Source organism: Aedes albopictus, chromosome 3 (assembly GCF_035046485.1).
Source record: "Aedes albopictus strain Foshan chromosome 3, AalbF5, whole genome shotgun sequence".
In the NCBI taxonomy this organism is placed as follows: domain Eukaryota; kingdom Metazoa; phylum Arthropoda; class Insecta; order Diptera; family Culicidae; genus Aedes; species Aedes albopictus.
The window spans coordinates 143,397,813-143,415,757 of NC_085138.1; the positions used below are offsets into that span (position 1 = coordinate 143,397,813).

At 42.1% G+C, this 17,945-nt stretch overlaps 2 protein-coding genes across 9 annotated transcripts in view; both read right to left on the reverse strand.

Moving 5' to 3' along the window:
- LOC109416290 (E3 ubiquitin-protein ligase hyd) overlaps positions 1-17,945 on the reverse strand; it is a 67,779-nt gene that overhangs the window by 36,690 nt on the left and 13,144 nt on the right. For all 8 annotated transcript variants that reach the window (XM_019690323.3, XM_019690324.3, XM_029880264.2 and 5 more), the window contains exon 2: positions 4-717. In XM_019690323.3, the coding sequence (XP_019545868.2) occupies positions 4-717 (714 nt within the window). The remainder of the gene's footprint in view (positions 1-3; positions 718-17,945) is intronic.
- LOC115270935 (testis-specific serine/threonine-protein kinase 1) lies at positions 833-2,038 on the reverse strand. Its single transcript, XM_029880278.2, has one exon. It carries the CDS (start codon positions 1,869-1,871, stop codon positions 864-866), a length of 1,008 nt encoding a protein of 335 aa, XP_029736138.1. The 5' UTR covers positions 1,872-2,038; the 3' UTR covers positions 833-863.

Below are 17,945 nucleotides of genomic sequence, written 5' to 3' on the forward strand. Positions count from 1 at the left end.
TACTTCCGAATGTTCGAGAATCCAAACATATCCTCGGAAAACATCGCTTCCGCATCAATAATCACACTGTTGTCGGCGTGGAAGCCTCCATCGAGCAGCGAGATCAAATCCTCTGCCACGTAGTTGTCACTACCTTCCTCTGTGTCGTCACCACCTTCGTCATCACGCGAGAGCAGATTGTTCACCGCCAGGTTCACGTCCAGATTCGTCCGTTGCAGCTCCCGGATGATCAGATTTCGGCTTTTGCCTTGTAGCACAACCTGTGCCTGTGTCACCAGTTCCTCCGGGACGAACGGAGCCGGCACCGAAACGAGCGACCGACTGCCGGATGAGCCTCCGCCCATGATGACTCCAGTACTACGCGATCCGGATCCCTGTGAACTGCTTCCGCCGCGGACCGAACTGCTCGTGCGCATGATTCGTGCCCGCGAACGGCATTGCCTCGAGGCGGGTGAATTCTTGGAGTTGTTGTTTGACTGACTGGCCGCGCTGCCGCCGCCCGCATTGCCACCGCTGGTCTTGTTCGCGTCCTGTTTGCTCAGATCCAACCGCTCCGGAATGATCGAGAAAGCTACGCGAAACGCACGGCCATCTTCGAGCAGCACGCCGAGATGGGCCGGACCGACCACAATCTGTTTTACGGGCACTTTGAGCGACTGAAGCGCCGGTAGCGTTTGGACACCGTACTTGTTGATTTTGTCCGCCACCTCACGGATTCTGTGGGGAGAAACAGGAGAATAATAACAGATGGTCAGTTATCGATAGGTAGATAACAATATTACAAGCAAGAGGATTCAAATAAGTCAAATCAATAAAAAAAAATAAAAACAACTTTTTTCCGCTTATTTCACCTTAATTTTTATTTATTTATCAACAACCACGTTGCTTTCCCACCGTTCCTGCATTACTTCATCAATATTGATTCGCGTGATCGGATCCGGTTCCAGCAGGTGCCGCACCATCCGAATGGCATCAAGCGAGACGACCTTCTCCACTTCCGGCCGAAAGGCGAACTGCTTTGCCAGCTGACTCTTGACTAACTTTTTCAGGTTTTTCTCATCGAACGGCATGGTTCCATTGAGCATGATGAACAGGATCACCCCAAGCGACCAAAGATCTGCCGATTTCGGTGTGTACGCCTTGCCGCTGATGATTTCCGGTGCCGCATAGGCAGCCGATCCGCAGTACGTCTGGGACATCACAGCCATTCCGGTTTCGTCAATGCACGTGCGAGCGAATCCAAAATCCGACAGCTTTATGTTCATGTTCTTCGAAATCAGGACGTTTTCGCACTTGAGGTCTCTGTGGGCGATGTTCAAACGATGCAGGTACCGGATCGCATCGGCCATCTGATAGAACCAGTATCGACATCGCTCTTCCGGAAGGGCACCGTACTTGCGGATGAAGCCGAGAAGATCCCCACGCTCGGCCAGCCGCATAAAAATGAACAGTCGACAGTCCCTTCGGATGATGCTTTGGATCTGGATGATGTTCGGGTGCATTATCCGCTCCAAGATCTTCAGCTCCCGCGGCAGAAACTTCTTGAGGAAGGCTTCGTCCTTGGATTTGCTTTCGTCGACGATCTTACAGGCCAAGTCCAACCCCGACGGCGCCTGCAAGCCATCGCCTGCCGCATGTGGATCGTAGTACTTCGCGCGCACCACCGTTGCAAAGGTTCCCTTGGCAATGCGGCGCCCTAGCAAATACCCTCGGGATTTTAAAGCCTGGGCGTCAGGAATCTTTTCGGTCAGCTGTTGCCGAAGAGCCAGACGGGATGACCTACGAAATGGCAAACCTTCTCCGTGGACGATTGGAACAGTGGACATTATTTTGGCAGCGGGTACAGGTTGACGATTTTGAGTTTTTTGCATTGCTTTTCAATTTTGAACGTTTTTGTAATGATTGAAATAATTTCACCGGAACGAAATAGAAAATGTACGAGAATCCAAGTGAAAATCCGAGAAACGTTTCCGAACAGTTTCGCAAACGGGTAACAAGTGACAAATGGATGAAAAAAAAATTAATCCTGGCTAGCTTGGATGTTTTTTTTTTTTGCTCACGACAGACACGTGCACGACAGAACGTGCAACGTTATTTACAAACAGAAGCGGAAACAGCAGACCCGCCTCTTTCGGGAGAAAAAGCGCCGCCTGGAAGAAGCGCAGTGCGAGAAAATGGAACTGCTGTGCCATTCTCAAGAAACACGAAAGTTCTATCAGAAGCTCAGCGCATCCCGCAATGGCTTCGTGCCGCGAGCCGAAATATGCAGGGATAAAGACGGAGGCCTCTTGACGGACGGTTGTGAGGTGATCGAAAGGTGGAAGCAGCACTTCGATCAACACCTGAATGGCGTGGAGAACGTAGGTACGGGTGACCACGACAACGGAGGAAATGACGACGGCAGTGCAGCGGAGGACGTAAATGAACCAACTCCCACGCTGAGGGAAGTTAAGGATGTCATTCACCAGCTCAAAACCAACAAAGCAGCTGGTAAGGATGGTATCGCAGCTGAACTCATCAAGATGGGCCTAGAAAAGTTGGCCACCTGTCTGCATCGGCTGATAGTCAGGATCTGGGAAACCGAATTCAGACAGTTTTCAGAATTCAGTTAACAGCTACCGGAGGAGTGGAGAAAGGGGTAATCTGCCCCATTCACAAGAAAGGCGACCATTTGGAATGTGAGAACTTCAGGGCGATCACTATTTTGAATGCTGCCTACAAAGTGCTATCCCAGATCATCTTCCGGCGTCTGTCACCTAAAACGAATGAGTTCGTGGGAAGTTATCGACAGCCGGTCGACAACAACCCAGATCTTTACCGCAGTGGCGTCTCGTAACCTCACTTTTGACCTGTTCAACGAGCCTAAAATTTGCAAATGTAGAACATTTACGATCCAAATTAAATTGGAAATGGATGTAAATAGCTAATCTCGCAATTTTCTACAAATCACAAGCAAATTTGTTCAGGAAAATCAAGATTTTACACTTGTTGAACAGGTAGATTTGAGGTTAGGGAATCGCCACTGCTTTACCGTACGGCAAATCCTCCAAAAATGCCGTGAATACCAGGTCCCAACGCACCACCTGTTCATCGACTTCAAAGCGGCATACGATAGTATCGACCGCGCAGAGCTATGGAGAATCATGGACGAAAACGGCTTTCCTGGGAAGCTGACTAGACTGATTAAAGCAACGATGGACGGTATGCAAAACTGCGTAAGAGTTTCGGGTAAACTATCCAGTTCATTCGAATCTCGCCGGGGACTGCGACAAGGTGACGGACTCTCATGCCTACTCTTCAACATCGCTCTGGAAGGTGTGATGCGACGAGCCGGGCTCAACAGCCGGGGAACGATTTTCACAAAATCCGGACAATTTGTGTGCTTTGCGGACATGGACATTATTGCCAGAACATTTGGAACGGTGGCAAAGCTGTACACCTGCCTGAAACGCGAAGCAGCAATAGTCGGATTGGTGGTGAATGCCTCAAAAACAAAGTACATGCTGGTAGGCGGAACCGAACACGACCGGATCCGTCTGGGTAGTAATGTTACGATAGACGGGGATACTTTCGAGGTGGTGGAGGAATTCGTCTACCTCGGATCCTTACTGACGGCTGACAACAACGTGAGCCGTGAAATTCGGAGGCGCGTCATCAGCGGGAGTCGAGCCTACTACGGGCTCCAGAAGAAACTGCGGTCGAGATGGCCAAAATTTGGTCTACGTGGTTTATGAATAGCCCCTAAAAGATTACCTCAAACATTTTTCCATGGATTTTTTTTTAAATTTTCAGAATTTTCAGCGATTGCTTGGGAAATTCATTCAAGTGTCCTCCAGGAATCCCTTAGAAAATTTTGTCAGGGATTACCGAAGAAATGGGCACGGTAAAGGCTGGGTATGCTGCGCAATTCAGATCTCATTGTGATCCACTAGCCTCTGCCCAGCAACTCCTATCCCTACCTCCACGCGGTACCGGCCGGAAACTATGAGCAACCTTAGGGAAGATCGGGTAACCAACCCCGGTGGGAACTTTGGTCGTAGGCTGACAGGGAAGGGGGGGGTTTGCTTCGGTAAACCTGAGCGTCTGTTCTCAGGAGGAGCGACTCACAACAGCGTCTGATCCCCATGTTAGGGGCGGCTGATCTACGTCCGAGTGCCAGGGAAGGACTCTAAGCTCAACTGTGCACTATGATCCTCCGGAAAGGAGGGGGTTGGTGTCAGGCCCTACGAGCCAGCCGTAAAAAACCATTGTAACGGAAAATCAGCAACAGAATAATACGAACCGAGACCAACGGCAACGACCCCAGCGAACAAAAAGGACTTGCGATTGGAAACTCGGTACGTGGAACTGCCTATCTCTTTGGGGCATTGGGAGCACCCGCATACTCGCCGATCTACTGAAGGACCGCGGGTTCGGCATCGTAGCGCTGCAGGAGGTGTGTTGGACAGGATCCATGGTGCGAACGTTTAGAGGTAACCATACCATCTACCAGAGCTGCGGCAACACACGCGAACTACAGCTTTCATCGTGATGGGTGATATGCAGAGGCGCGTGATCGGTTGGTGGCCGATCGACGAAAGAATGTGCAGGTTGAGGATCAAGGGCCGATTCTTCAACTTCAGCATAATAAACGTGCACAGCCCACACTCCGGAAGTACTGATGATGACAAGGACGCATTTTACGCGCAGCTCGAACGCGAGTACGAACGCTGCCCAAGCCACGACGTCAAGATCATCATAGGAGATTTGAACGCTCAGGTAGGCCAGGAGGAGGAATTCAGACCGACGATTGGTAAGTTTAGCGCCCACCAGCAAACGAACGAAAACGGCCTACGACTCATTGATTTCGCCGCCTCCAAAAATATGGCCATACGTAGCACCTTTTTCCAACACAGCCTCCCTTATCGTTACACCTGGAGATCTCCACAGCAGACGGAATCTTAGATCGACCACGTTCTGATTGACGGACGGCACTTCTCCGACATTATCGACGTCAGGACCTATCGTGGCGCCAACATCGACTCCGACCACTATCTGGTGATGGTCAAACTGCACCCAAAACTCTCCGTCATCAACAATGTACGGTACCGGCGACCGCCACGGTACAACCTAGAGCGACTGAAGCAACCGGATGTCGCCTCAGCATACGCGCAGAATCTTGAAGCCGCGTTGCCAGACGAGGGCGAGCTCGATGAGGCCCCTCTAGAGGACTGCTGGAGTACAGTGAAAGCAGCCATCAACGACGCAGCCGAGAGCACCATCGGATACGTGGAACGGAATCGACGGAACGAATGGTTCGACGACGAGTGCAGAACGGTTTTGGAGGAGAAGAACGCAGCGAGGGCGGTAATGCTGCAGCAAGGGACTCGACAGAACGTGGAACGTTACAAACAGAAGCGGAAACAGCATACCCGCCTCTTTCGGGAGAAAAAGCGCCGCCTGGAAGAAGCGGAGTGTGAAGAAATGGAACTGCTGTGCCGTTCCCAAGAAACACGGAAGTTCTATCAGAAGCTCAACGCATCCCGCAACGGCTTCGTGCCGCGAGCCGAAATATGCAGGGATAAAGACGGAGGCCTCTTGACGGACGGGCGTGAGGTGATCGAAAGGTGGAAGCAGCACTTCGATCAGCACCTGAAAGGCGTGGAGAACGTAGGCACGGGAGCCCACGGCAACGGAAGGAACGACGACGCCAGTGCAGCGGAGGACGGAAATGAGCCAACTCCCACGCTGAGGGAAGTTAAGGATGCCATTCACCAGCTCAAAACCAACAAAGCAGCTGGTAAGGATGGTATCGCAGCTGAACTCATCAAGATGGGCCCAGAAAAGTTGGCCACCTGTCTGCATCGGCTGATAGTCAGGATCTGGGAAACCGAACAGCTACCGGAGGAGTGGAAGGAAGGGGTAATCTGCCCCATTCACAAGAAAGGCGACCATTTGGTATGTGAGAACTTCAGGGCGATCACTATTTTGAATGCTGCCTACAAAGTGCTATCCCAGATCATCTTCCGTCGTCTGTCACCTAAAACAAATGAGTTCGTGGGAAGTTATCAAGCCGGCTTCATCGACGGCCGGTCGACAACGGACCAGATCTTTACCGTACGGCAAATCCTCCAGAAATGCCGTGAATACCAGGTCCCAACGCACCACCTGTTCATCGACTTCAAAGCGGCATACGATAGTCTCGACCGCGCGGAGCTATGGAGAATCATGGACGAAAACGGCTTTCCTGGGAAGCTGACTAGACTGATTAAAGCAACGATGGACGGTGTGCAAAACTGCGTAAGGGTTTCGGGTGAACTATCCAGTTCATTCGTATCTCGCCGGGGACTGCGACAAGGTGACGGACTCTCATGTCTACTCTTCAACATCGCGCTGGAAGGTGTGATGCGACGAGCCGGGCTCAACAGCCGGGGAACGATTTTCACAAAAGCCGGTCAATTTGTGTGCTTTGCGGACGACATGGAAATTATCGCTAGAACATTCGGAACGGTGGCAGAACTGTACACCCGCCTGAAACGCGAAGCAGCAAACGTCGGACTGGTGGTGAATGCCTCAAAAACAAAGTACATGCTGGTAGACGGAACCGAACACGACCGGATCCGTCTGGGTAGTAATGTTACGATAGACGGGGATACTTTCGAGGTGGTGGAGGAATTCGTCTACCTCGGATCCTTGCTGACGGCTGACAACAACGTGAGCCGTGAAATTCGGAGGCGCATCATCAGCGGAAGTCGGGCCTACTACGGGCTCCAGAAGAAACTGCGGTCGAAAAAGATTCACCCACGCACCAAATGCACCATGTACAAAACGCTAATAAGACCGGTGATCCTCTACGGGCACGAGACATGGACCATGCTCGAGGAGGACCTACAAGCACTCGGAGTTTTCGAGCGACGCGTGCTAAGAACGATCTTCGGCGGTGTGCAGGAGAACGGTGTGTGGCGGAGAAGAATGAACCACGAGCTCGCTGCACTTTACGGCGTATCCAGCATCCAGAAGGTGGCCAAAGCCGGAAGGATGCGGTGGGCAGGGCATGTTGCAAGAATGCCGGACAACAACCCTGCAAAGCTGGTGTTTGCAACGGATCCGGTTGGCACAAGAAGGCGTGGAGCGCAGAGAGCACGATGGGCGGACCAGGTGGAGCGTGACTTGGCAAGCATTGGGCGCGACCGAGGATCTAGAGCGGCAACCACAAACCGAGTATTGTGGCGTACTATTGTTGATTATGTCTTGTCTTAATTATGTTGAACAAATAAATGTAATGTATACCGAAGAAATGCCAAGAAGATTTCTTTTTGGAATTCCTTTTGCGGTTATTTTCAGAAATATTCTTTGAGATATTACTCCACAGATATTAACAGAAGTATTTTATGAATTACATAAAACATGTAGGAGTTATTCTTCGAGAATTATTTGAAGGAATTTCCATAGAAATCCTGATGAGTTTTTATTTCAATGAAACCAATTCAGAAACAATTGTTGGCAGAGGCGTCGCGTCCGCATGTGCAACATGTGCATTACACGTGTAGCTAAAATTGAAATTTCGTGAAAAAATATGTTTGACACCCATATTATGTTTCTAGTTCAAAACCGAATTAGCGACATTTTTTCTTTGACTTCCGCTGCGTTTGCCTTGCGTTAAACACAATGTCGGAAGTGGGGCGCTGTATAGAGCACCTGGTGTACAATACAGCGCCCCACTTCCGACATTGTGTTTAACGCAAAGCAAAAGCAGCGGAAGTCAAAGAAAAAATGTCGCTAATTCGGTTTTGAACTGGAAACATAATATGAATTTATCGGAAAAGTGTGTAACGATTTATTTCAGCTTCCCCCTATCTTTACTATCCCCAACATCGCGCGCAAACCACATGACGAGCGAGAAGCAACTTGCATAAAAGTAACGCGGGAATCGCGATCTTGCACACTCTGAAAGAGGAAACATCTTATTGGAAAGCGGCCCTAGTGCGATAGTGTGTATAGGTAGGCAAAGCGGCACCCATCTGCTACGCACCGCTTTCGCTTGGCTTCCAAACAGCAACACGGAAACCTCGGTTGGAAACGCTCTGGCGCATATCGTATTCGCGTAGTGGTTTAACAGTATTGGTTGCTGGCTGAGAAAAATTTCAAACACATAGGCACCCAACGTGTGTCATCGCTTTGGTGCACTTGATGCTTTTTCGCATGGCTTTTGCAAACGGTGATGCGGCGCTCACTGTTTCGTACTGATCTCTCGCGCTAAAACGTTTCGCTCTCCCAGTAGGGTGGTCGAAAGCTACAAATTCAAATAGCGCTACAAGTTATTTTGTCAATGAAGATTCGAGAATAACTTCTGATTATAAACTCTAATGCTAGAAATACGTATTTGTCAAAATGTACCGTTCTTAGATCGATCGCATATTGCCTAAACAGAAATCTTAAAACCTTTAAAAATGAGTTTGAATTCGCTTTGAGGTATTATAATTCACGAAACGATAAACCGTTCAGCATGATTTTCACTCGGCTCGATCCGCTTTCAGGGTGGCTGTGTTTATAAGTAGAAAAAGTTACGAAAATCAACTAAAATGTAGCACAATTGCGAAATTACTGAAATTATTATGAGTGGGAAACAAATTCAACAGTTGTCAAACAAGCACAACCAAATTGGCAGTACGTCTCCAGGGAAAACTAGTACATTTTAAATATCGTCACAATGTCAGATACTAACTGTATTTAGATTGTATGAAGTTTCAAACTAGACAAAGTTATTTTCCCAAATGAAAATAGACAGTTTCTGTGATCGATTAAGATCGACAGTTTTGGATGTGATAAACATTGAATTGTCGACTAACAACTATTTTTATTATTAGATTTCCATAGAGTAAACCGTATTAAATTTTGAACGGTTAGCGGTAAAATTATAGTACCCTCATACGAGAAGTTTAACCATTAAAAAAAGATCCCATAAAGTGAACTGGAGTGAAAATCAATTTATGGCCGTATAGCCTGTCCCAGATTAATGACAAGTCCAAGCTCACAAATAAACTAGTACTTGTGTATGTCCAAAAAGGGGAAACTTTATTAGAAGTAGGTTAGGGAATCAAATTTTAATAGTATCGTTCCGATTAAAATTATAATGATCAATCAGGCAAAATTTAACCCTCGAGCGATCGCGCTGTTGTATTTTGTACAACACGTTGAAAAAATCTCGCTTTTTGTACTCAGCATTAGCGTGGTGCTGACGCAGGTAGTCAACCGCGCGAGTTACGGAAGGTTAATATGTTTTTTAACATAAAAAAATACTTATGAATGGTAAGGAAATGGGATGGAGGGTGGTTTGAGATGTCTAATAACTGGTCTACATAATTTATGGAAAATCTGCAAGTGCACATGTGGCTAAACGAGGCACGCGACGCCTCTGATTGTTGGTGGAGCTCCTGAAAAAGTCCCTGGAGAATACCTGGAGGAACTCCTGAGATTCATCACAAAAGTTCAGTCGCAGTGGTTTAATTTCCCCAACATAGGTGTAGGAAAAAAAACTCCTGAGATAGTTTTGGCGGAATATTTAAAAGACTTTTATTGGAATTTTTTCGGGAAAAAATCCAGCATAAGTTTCTGAAAGAAATAAATCATGAAGAAATTTCTGAAGGAATCCTTGAAAAGAATTGTTCATCCCTAATCAACTTTTGAAGAATGATTTAGAACAAACCCTGGAAGAACTCCTGCAGATACTTCTGGATTCTTGAAAAAATTTCTTGCACAATGTCGGATTGGTATTAGTTAATGAAATTCCCTGATAAAATTTTCCTAAAATAACCTGTTGTGTCTCAGAATCGCAAAAATAAATTTCCTGGAAAACTAGATGCTGTGCTAGTAATTCCAATAAAAGATATTCCTGGAGAAAAGTCAAGAAATAAATCCTGATCAGTGTTGATAAACTCACACACAAAGCACATTCATGAACCGCTCTTGCGTGAGCAAACTCGTGCGCGATTCTGAATCGTTTTCTCACGCGCGAGTTTTTGATGCAAAATCTCGCTCTCACGAGTGCCGAAATCTCGTTTGCTTGTAAAACGAATTCATTCAAATTAATTTGAACGACATTCAATGCTGTTGTGCGCTAGAGTTGCTCTTGTTCTATCATGCAATCCTTAAAACTTCGATTTAAATAATAAGAACACCAAGAAATAAAGCAATGATTGAAATCACGAGTCAACTCATTTTTTCGGCAATGAGTTTGGCGAGTCAAGAATCGCGCGTGAAACAACTCAACAATGAGATTTGAAAATTTCAAGCATAATTTTTCAAATCGACGTATCTTACTTTTTCACTGATCTGAGTAAATTCATGGTCAATGTTGACGACCATTCACTAAAATAGTTTTTTTTATAAAAAGACTTTTCATAAGTTTTTTCGTGCTTAACAACACCAGGGATATAGCACGCACTAGGTAAGAAACAAAACCTACTCATTCCATATCATTTTCACAATGAATTTTGAAAAAATACACATACACCGGGTTGGTTCGAGATACGTCATGCCAGATACGTCGCTTTTGTATGGTGCCAGCACAGACAAACAGACGTAACACTCTGATAATTCCCATCGTACTTCTATTTAACGATCTTTTTCAAAATTTGATAGTCGGCCAACTACCCACCTGTGGCGCTCACATTGTTTTTGTTAGAGTTTGACGTTTGCTCACTACCGCCACCTAGTTGATGGTCGGCCAAACTTAGTCATTTTAGCATTGGGCGAATATGTTTCCGTGACTATAATTTGAATCGAAAAATGTTCGAAGTGTTACGTCTGTTTGTCTGTGGTGCCAGTTTGGTGTGTCTGTTACTTTTGATTTTGGCTAGATACGTCGTTTGGTTTTCTCATATATCAAAACGGTGTATCTATCAGTAAAGTTGTAAACATCAAAATAGTTAGATACGTCGTTTCGAAAAATATGCTTAGTTAAACAAATTAAGCAATAAATCATCAAACAGTGATGTGGGTTCTTCAATTTGCTTTATGAATCATGCATGCAGCAGTTAACCCGGATTTGTTTACATTCTCGAGTTACGTCGGATTGAAAAGTTATGCTTGATTTGAGTTTTTACCAAAACTGATCCTGATGTAATTTCTAAGGGGACTCCTGAAAATTCTGTGAAGGGAATTTTTAGGGGTCGCCGGAACAAAAATCTGAAGGAATCCCTGTATAAGTATGTGATCCCATCCGTGGAGGAATATCTGAGGATCTTCCAGAAGAATCTATTGAGAATTTTCTGGAGGAATTCCTGAAGAAACGCCTGCAAACATTTTCCATCACATTTCCTATTCGTATTTCGCAGTTTGAGAATTTTTCAACATGCTTTCCGTTCTAATGACACAAGATTGAATGTATCTGTGCATCAATAATCAAGATTGCATAAAAAATTAGCAAAGAAGTATGAAAAATTAGACATAAACATGTTAAGCTAATTTGGAAATTTTCACCCGGTGTAGGCCTTATTGTGAGTCTTTCTAAAATTTTCTTAGCGTTGGTTGGCCACCCGAGTGAGTCTGTTGTTGACATCGAATCAAGGCTCGGCCCATTTTGAGAGAGAAAATTGGCTTCTTTAGCATTGTTGAGATAATTCCATATTCTGAATCTGCATGCCAAACTGAGCCGAAATCCAAATTTTCATGAATTTTGGTGCCCGGGAACCTGTTTTAAAATCAATTTGAAGTTTGTATGGGAGCGATTTGTCGAATCACCCCTCGTCGCATTTTGTACTGGGTGGAGCTGTCAAACAGTTACCCAGCTGTCAAAAGGTGATTTTGAAAAATCTCTTTGAAATTGATTTTAGGTACCAAAATAACGTTCTAAAAATCTGCAAAAAATCATAGTGGCTCAGAAAAAGGTGCTCTTTCGTATAAAATCAAAAAATCGATACATTTTTCTTAATTTAAAAACCCAATTCTCTCTCTCGGCGCTCGGGCCGTGAGACGTTCGGAAAATTTTCGGTGTTGGCCCTTTAACCCTTACAGGACGGTTGGGTCATTTACACCTCGCTGACGCGTTCTACAGCGGCGAGGTTGGTGAAAAAAGTCGTCCCGAAGGGGTTAAACGAGAAGGCCCAGCAATGTAAACAAAATTTTACCGTTGATTGATTAATTTATCTTTATTTGAGAGACTTTCAGCCCTTGGCAGGTTCGTCTCTAAAAATTTTACCGTTACTGGCCCATTTGGAGCACGGGCTAATGAATGAATGGAAAAAAAGCAGTGATTGGCCGTTTTGAAGAGGGAGTTTACTCTGATAAGGTTTACGATTATGCGGGTGATATTTGCACAGTAAGTCACTGTTGGGGATGCTATGGAATGGTATCAAAATTGATTTGTTTACATTTTAAGGATAGGCCCTTTGTAACGCGAGAAAAGAAACCTAACAGAACAGCAACAAAAATTTCAGATTTTACGATGACATCACTGACTGGTCAGTGTAAGAAAAGAATATCTTTAGAAAAGACGTGCAACGTTGTGAATTTCTATCTAGATCTAGAGGAATCCTTTATAAATTTCCTGGAAAACCCCCTCAAGAATTTTCTTTAAAATTTATAGCATAATTTTTGAAATAATTATGTAAATCCGTCGATCCGTTCCCGAGCCTATCCGTGACATAGAAACACCATTTCATTTGTATTTATATAAATAGGGTACGAGTGCCATAATCAATCTCACGCTCCCATGTTCATCCTATTCAAAAACAAGTGATTAAGACACCGATTGATTCCGTTCTTTTTGGTTTCATGCGTGCTCACTCCAAACAAAAATATACAAAAATGAGAAACAAAACAAACAGCGCTTCAATCCTTTGTTTTAGTAGGATGAAAATGGGAGCCACATGCTTAATAAGGGAACCAACACCCTACATTAAATGGATTCACTTAACACCGTAAACCGCTGATTAAATCTAGATTGAGTTCAAATAATTGAACGATTTCAACATGTAAATTTGAAAATCACTCAAAGGGGGTTTTCCCTCTTACAAAATTTAAAGTTAAAAATGAATAAATAAATAAATAAATAAATAAATGGATTTAAATAATGCGAAAGTAACATGATCGATTTCTCTTCATCGACTCTCTCTTCTTCAAATTAAACTGAAAAGATGCGAGTTTGATTTAACTGTTTTACGTTTGGACGCAAGATCGCATCCAGGGTGGCCAGTGACTTGCAGATTTTGATTTCCCGGTTTTCTTCCGGTTTTTTCCCGGAATTTTTATATTTTTTCCCGGTTTTAATATTTTTACTTGAATTGAAAAACTATCGGTACAGGAACTGTTCGTAATGAAAACTTTAATGACTTAGAATATCTACACTCTTCTTACATGATATAATCAAGCAAAAATATGATCAATGGCAAAGAAACAAAATTAAAATTGTGGAAGTATTTTTTACAGTTACACAAAAATACAGTGTTTATAGAACCTATTCTTCAGAAATTCTAATTATACCGATTCTTGTGATTGACCAAGTAAAAATTACACAAGTAAAAAGTTACCTTTTGACGTCTATATACTTATTAGAATTCCTAGAGGATTCCCAAAATGAATTGCTAAAGAATCCACAGAAATCCTGAAGAAATCCCAAAGACTATTCTGGAGGGAATCCAGCAGAAACTGTATGAGAAATCCAAGAACAAAAGCATGGACCAGCATGAACTGCTGCAGAAGACAAAAAAAAACTCCTCCCAGAGGAACTCGCCGGAATTTTAGAAAGAACCCCTGTAGAAATCTTAAAAGTAATTTCTGAGGAAATCTTAGAAAAAAAATGATTTCCCGTAGAAACTTTTGAATGAATCCCTGGAGCAATTTCAAGAGGATCTTTTGGGTAACTCAGAAATAATCTCTTACGAATTCTGGACGAACATTTGAAAAGGGCCTATCTGCTTTTTGTAAACAAACATGTTTCTGTCTCTGCAGGGCTCATCTGCATCCACCCACGCACATCAACACCCTTAACAGATAGCTTGAAGAACACTGTTTCTGATAAGGGTGTTGATGTGCGTGGGTGGATGCAGATGGGTCCTACAGAGACAAAAACATGTTTGTTTACGCAAAGCAGATAGGCCCTTTTCAAATGTTCGTCCAGAATTCCATTTCCTAGTGGCAATTTTTTACAATTCCAATAAAACATATTATAGGCATCTGTAAAAACTGTACTTGTGCGTTTTTGCAACTGTAAAGCACTTCCACATTTTTTTTCTCCTTTTTAGGTTGAACGTCAAAATATCATTTCCACTAGGGTTGACACAATATGTCTGATAGTAGTGTAAAATTTTTATAGATTTTTCTCAATAATTTAATTTAAATAACATGTTCAGATTCAGCTAATATTAGCACACAGGCTTTCTTGAAAAGTATTCGAACTTGATGAAGAGAAATTATATTACAGTTATAATGATACTGTTGCGCTAGCATGAAGCATATTGCTGAATTCCATTGAGAAAACGCAAATTTCTGCTGTAGAGTTCGAGATAGCCTTAAGCTAGAACATTATAGGGTGACAGTGGGTATTATCGGCAGGTTTGTTCTCTTCGTCATGGGAAGTTTTTGTCAGCCAAATTGTCTGAACTTGGCCATATAATTCAGCTTAGTTGGGAAGGATGTGAGACCAACTCTGAGTTCAATAGGTTTCAAAAACCCCTAAAGACGAAGAGAACAAAACGGCCGAGAATAGGTAATTTCCTCTATTATGTTTAAATTTTGCATAATTTTGCAATTTTTGCACTCACAAATTTAAGTGTAAAGCTTTGGCTACATTGTTTTGCGTTCGTCTGTTATGTTCCATATAAAAGAATTATTTGTTTTGGTTTCAGTCTAGTTGAACATAACTGTTGTTAAAATTCGGCTCACTAACGACAATGACTCAATGACCTATTTGCTCCACCTGTCTGTCATCATTTTCTTGTTGTTGTTACAGAAAAGGGCAGTGCATAACGATTTTAAAATTTTTAACAACTCAATATAACGCAAGCTGTATTTTCAATGCATATTGTGTTTAACCAACAACAAGCTCGGCACTACAAATTATTCTCATGGAGAATAAAAAAAAAGTTGAACGTAAAACGTTTTCCCGGTGGTAATCTGAATTCCCGTATATTTCCCGGTTTTCTCCCGGTGATTATGAATTCCCGGCTTTTTCCCGGTTCTCCCGGTTTTCCCGGTTCGCTGGCCACCCAACCTAGCGTTTTATGATCAAAACATTCAAACAATCTTGCATCTTGTCGGTTTAATTTGAAGAAGAGAAGGTCGACGAAGATAAATCGATCATTTTACTTTCACCCTTAGAGGAATTCCACGGAGTCATGTCAGTCGATCCTGAGCGACCATTTCAAAAATATCTGAAACTTTGCACAGTTTTTCAATTTCATATAAATCGCCATTTTTTGATATTAAACCTTCATATTCACTCACGACTAACTTTTCAAAAGGGTGTATGCGAAAATAGTTCTAAAATATTCTAAAAGCTGTACAGCAAAAACGGATTGTTCGATTGTTATAAATTTTTTAGCAAAGTTAGATAACTAAATTATGATTCCTTAGAAAATATACACTGTAAAAAATTTCTTTTTCTACTTTGAAAAAATATGATATTTGTCACAAAAACTCAAATATCTCAAAACCCTATCTTTTTACCAACTTCAATTTTTTAGGGGAAATGGCCCATTATATCAGCTATCTACCATAAAATTTTGGTGATGGTAAACTGATAAACAAAAAAGTTATGACATTTCAAACATTTCACAATTTTTACATTTAGTAACAAAAAAAAATTTTTTTCTGTGTAAATTATTTCGAGAATTATATTTTGATGCTGATTTTATTGTAAAGGCTACCGCCTGAATTAAACAAGTTGTTTTCATGATACTTTAGTTTGATTATTCGTAATTACTATAGTATCTATTTGAAACTTAGACGCGATCCAGTGTTGTGATCAAAAATATTGAGATTGTCATACTTTTTATTGTACGTGACTGGTGAAAAAATCCCTTGATAGTGTTGAAAAGCTGTTGATTATAAGAAAAATGGAATTGAATTTATTTTTAAGACAAAAGCTGTATAATAAAAGTTTTTTTATACGCGTATACGTCTAGTTTATCCGCAAAAAAAATACCTCTTAGAGAACAGACTTTATGATCGGAAGAATGCGAGTAACTTCAACAACAACAAATGCATAAGAGGTACATACCACAGACAAACAGACGAAACGCCTAGAACAATTTTAGTGAAAATTCATCGCCCAGTTCACACTATCACCACCTGGTGGAAATGTTTCACGAAACACTGCGTTGTGCAATATCGTCATCAGAAGGCGCTAGTGTGAAACGTCAAACGCAAAGAAAAACGATGGGCGCTCTTCTTGTTATGAAAGCCACAACCAAGATTCAAAATGATCGTTGAAGGCGTGGTCAATGAAAATTTCGCCAGTGTTACGTTTGTTTGTCTGTATACATACCTGACAATGCTCACGAAAAAAACAAAAAAAAATACTACCGCTATGAATATTAAAAATTGTATAGTATTTTTTTTCTTCAGCCACCAACACCAAACAAGTAAGTTAAAATTAATAAGTGATTTTGTTTATTATAATCTAACGAACAAGATGAACAGTCGCTTTCTCAAAGGTCTTCAACTCAACGCTCTCTTGTAGACCGTTTGATGAAAAAAAATGTTCAAAAGAGTTACGAAATCTCACCGAAAGCACCATAGGGCCTGCACCATAGGGGGGACGGGGGGGTTTGGCCAAAGTCTACGCTTCATACAATTTTCGAAAATTTTGTATGAACAAAAGTCTACGAGGGGGGAGGGGGGGTTCTGAGATGACCGAAAAAAAGTCTACGTAGTTTATGGACAGCGCCATAGATAAACTGAAAGAGACTGGTTATGCCCAAATGTCCACATTGTGTACAAAATTACGCATTTGCACGTCCTGCCGTCTAGAATTTGACAAACGAGCCATCTGTATATCATCGGTAAAGCAGGGCGCAGGAAGTTCGAAAACGACAACAACTGAGAAATTGCCATCAGCGACATCTGTTTAAACAATTTAATTACGCCCCTTTTCAAAAATGCCCTGTAATATTCTTCAACATCTATACCCATTTCAATATTTTTAACGTTGCAAAACACGCTTTCAACATTCATCTTGAAGAAGAGGGAAAACACTTGTCCTCAAATGTAACAGCAAATTAATGAATAAACGACTAATGCGCGGAGGGCGTGATAAAATCGGAACATTACGGTACATAGTATATTATATTATATGTATATATAATATATAATAAAAACAACTTGTTTTACTCACGCAAGGCCATTAACAATAAAATCAGCATCAAACTTCAATTTCCGGCCGAAATAATTTACACTAAAAAAAATTATTACTAAATGTGAAAATTGTGAAATGTTTGAATTGTCATAACTTTTTTGTTTATTTTCATGGTAGATTGCTAATACAATGGACCGTTTTCTCTAAAAAATTACGTTGGTAAAAAGATAGGGTTTTGAGATATTTGAGTTTTTGTGACAAAAATGATATTTTTTAATGTTAAAAAAGATTTTTTTCACAGTGTATATTTTCTTAGGAATCGCCATTTAGTTATCTAACTTTGCTGAACAATAAAATCAGCATCAAATCGCGATTCCCGGCCGAAATAATTTACACAGAAAAAATTTTTTTACTAAATGTAAAAATTGTGAAATTTTTAAAATGTTATAACTTTTTTGTTTATTAGTTTACCATCACCAAATTTTTATGGTAGATTGCTAATACAATGGACCGTTTTCCCTAAAAAATTCAAGTTGGTAAAAAGATAGGGTTTTGAGATATTTGAGTTTTTGTGACAAAAATGATGTTTTTCAATAATAAAATAGATTTTTTTTTCACAGTGTATATTTTCTTAGAAATCACCATTTAGCTATCTAACTTTGCTGAAAAA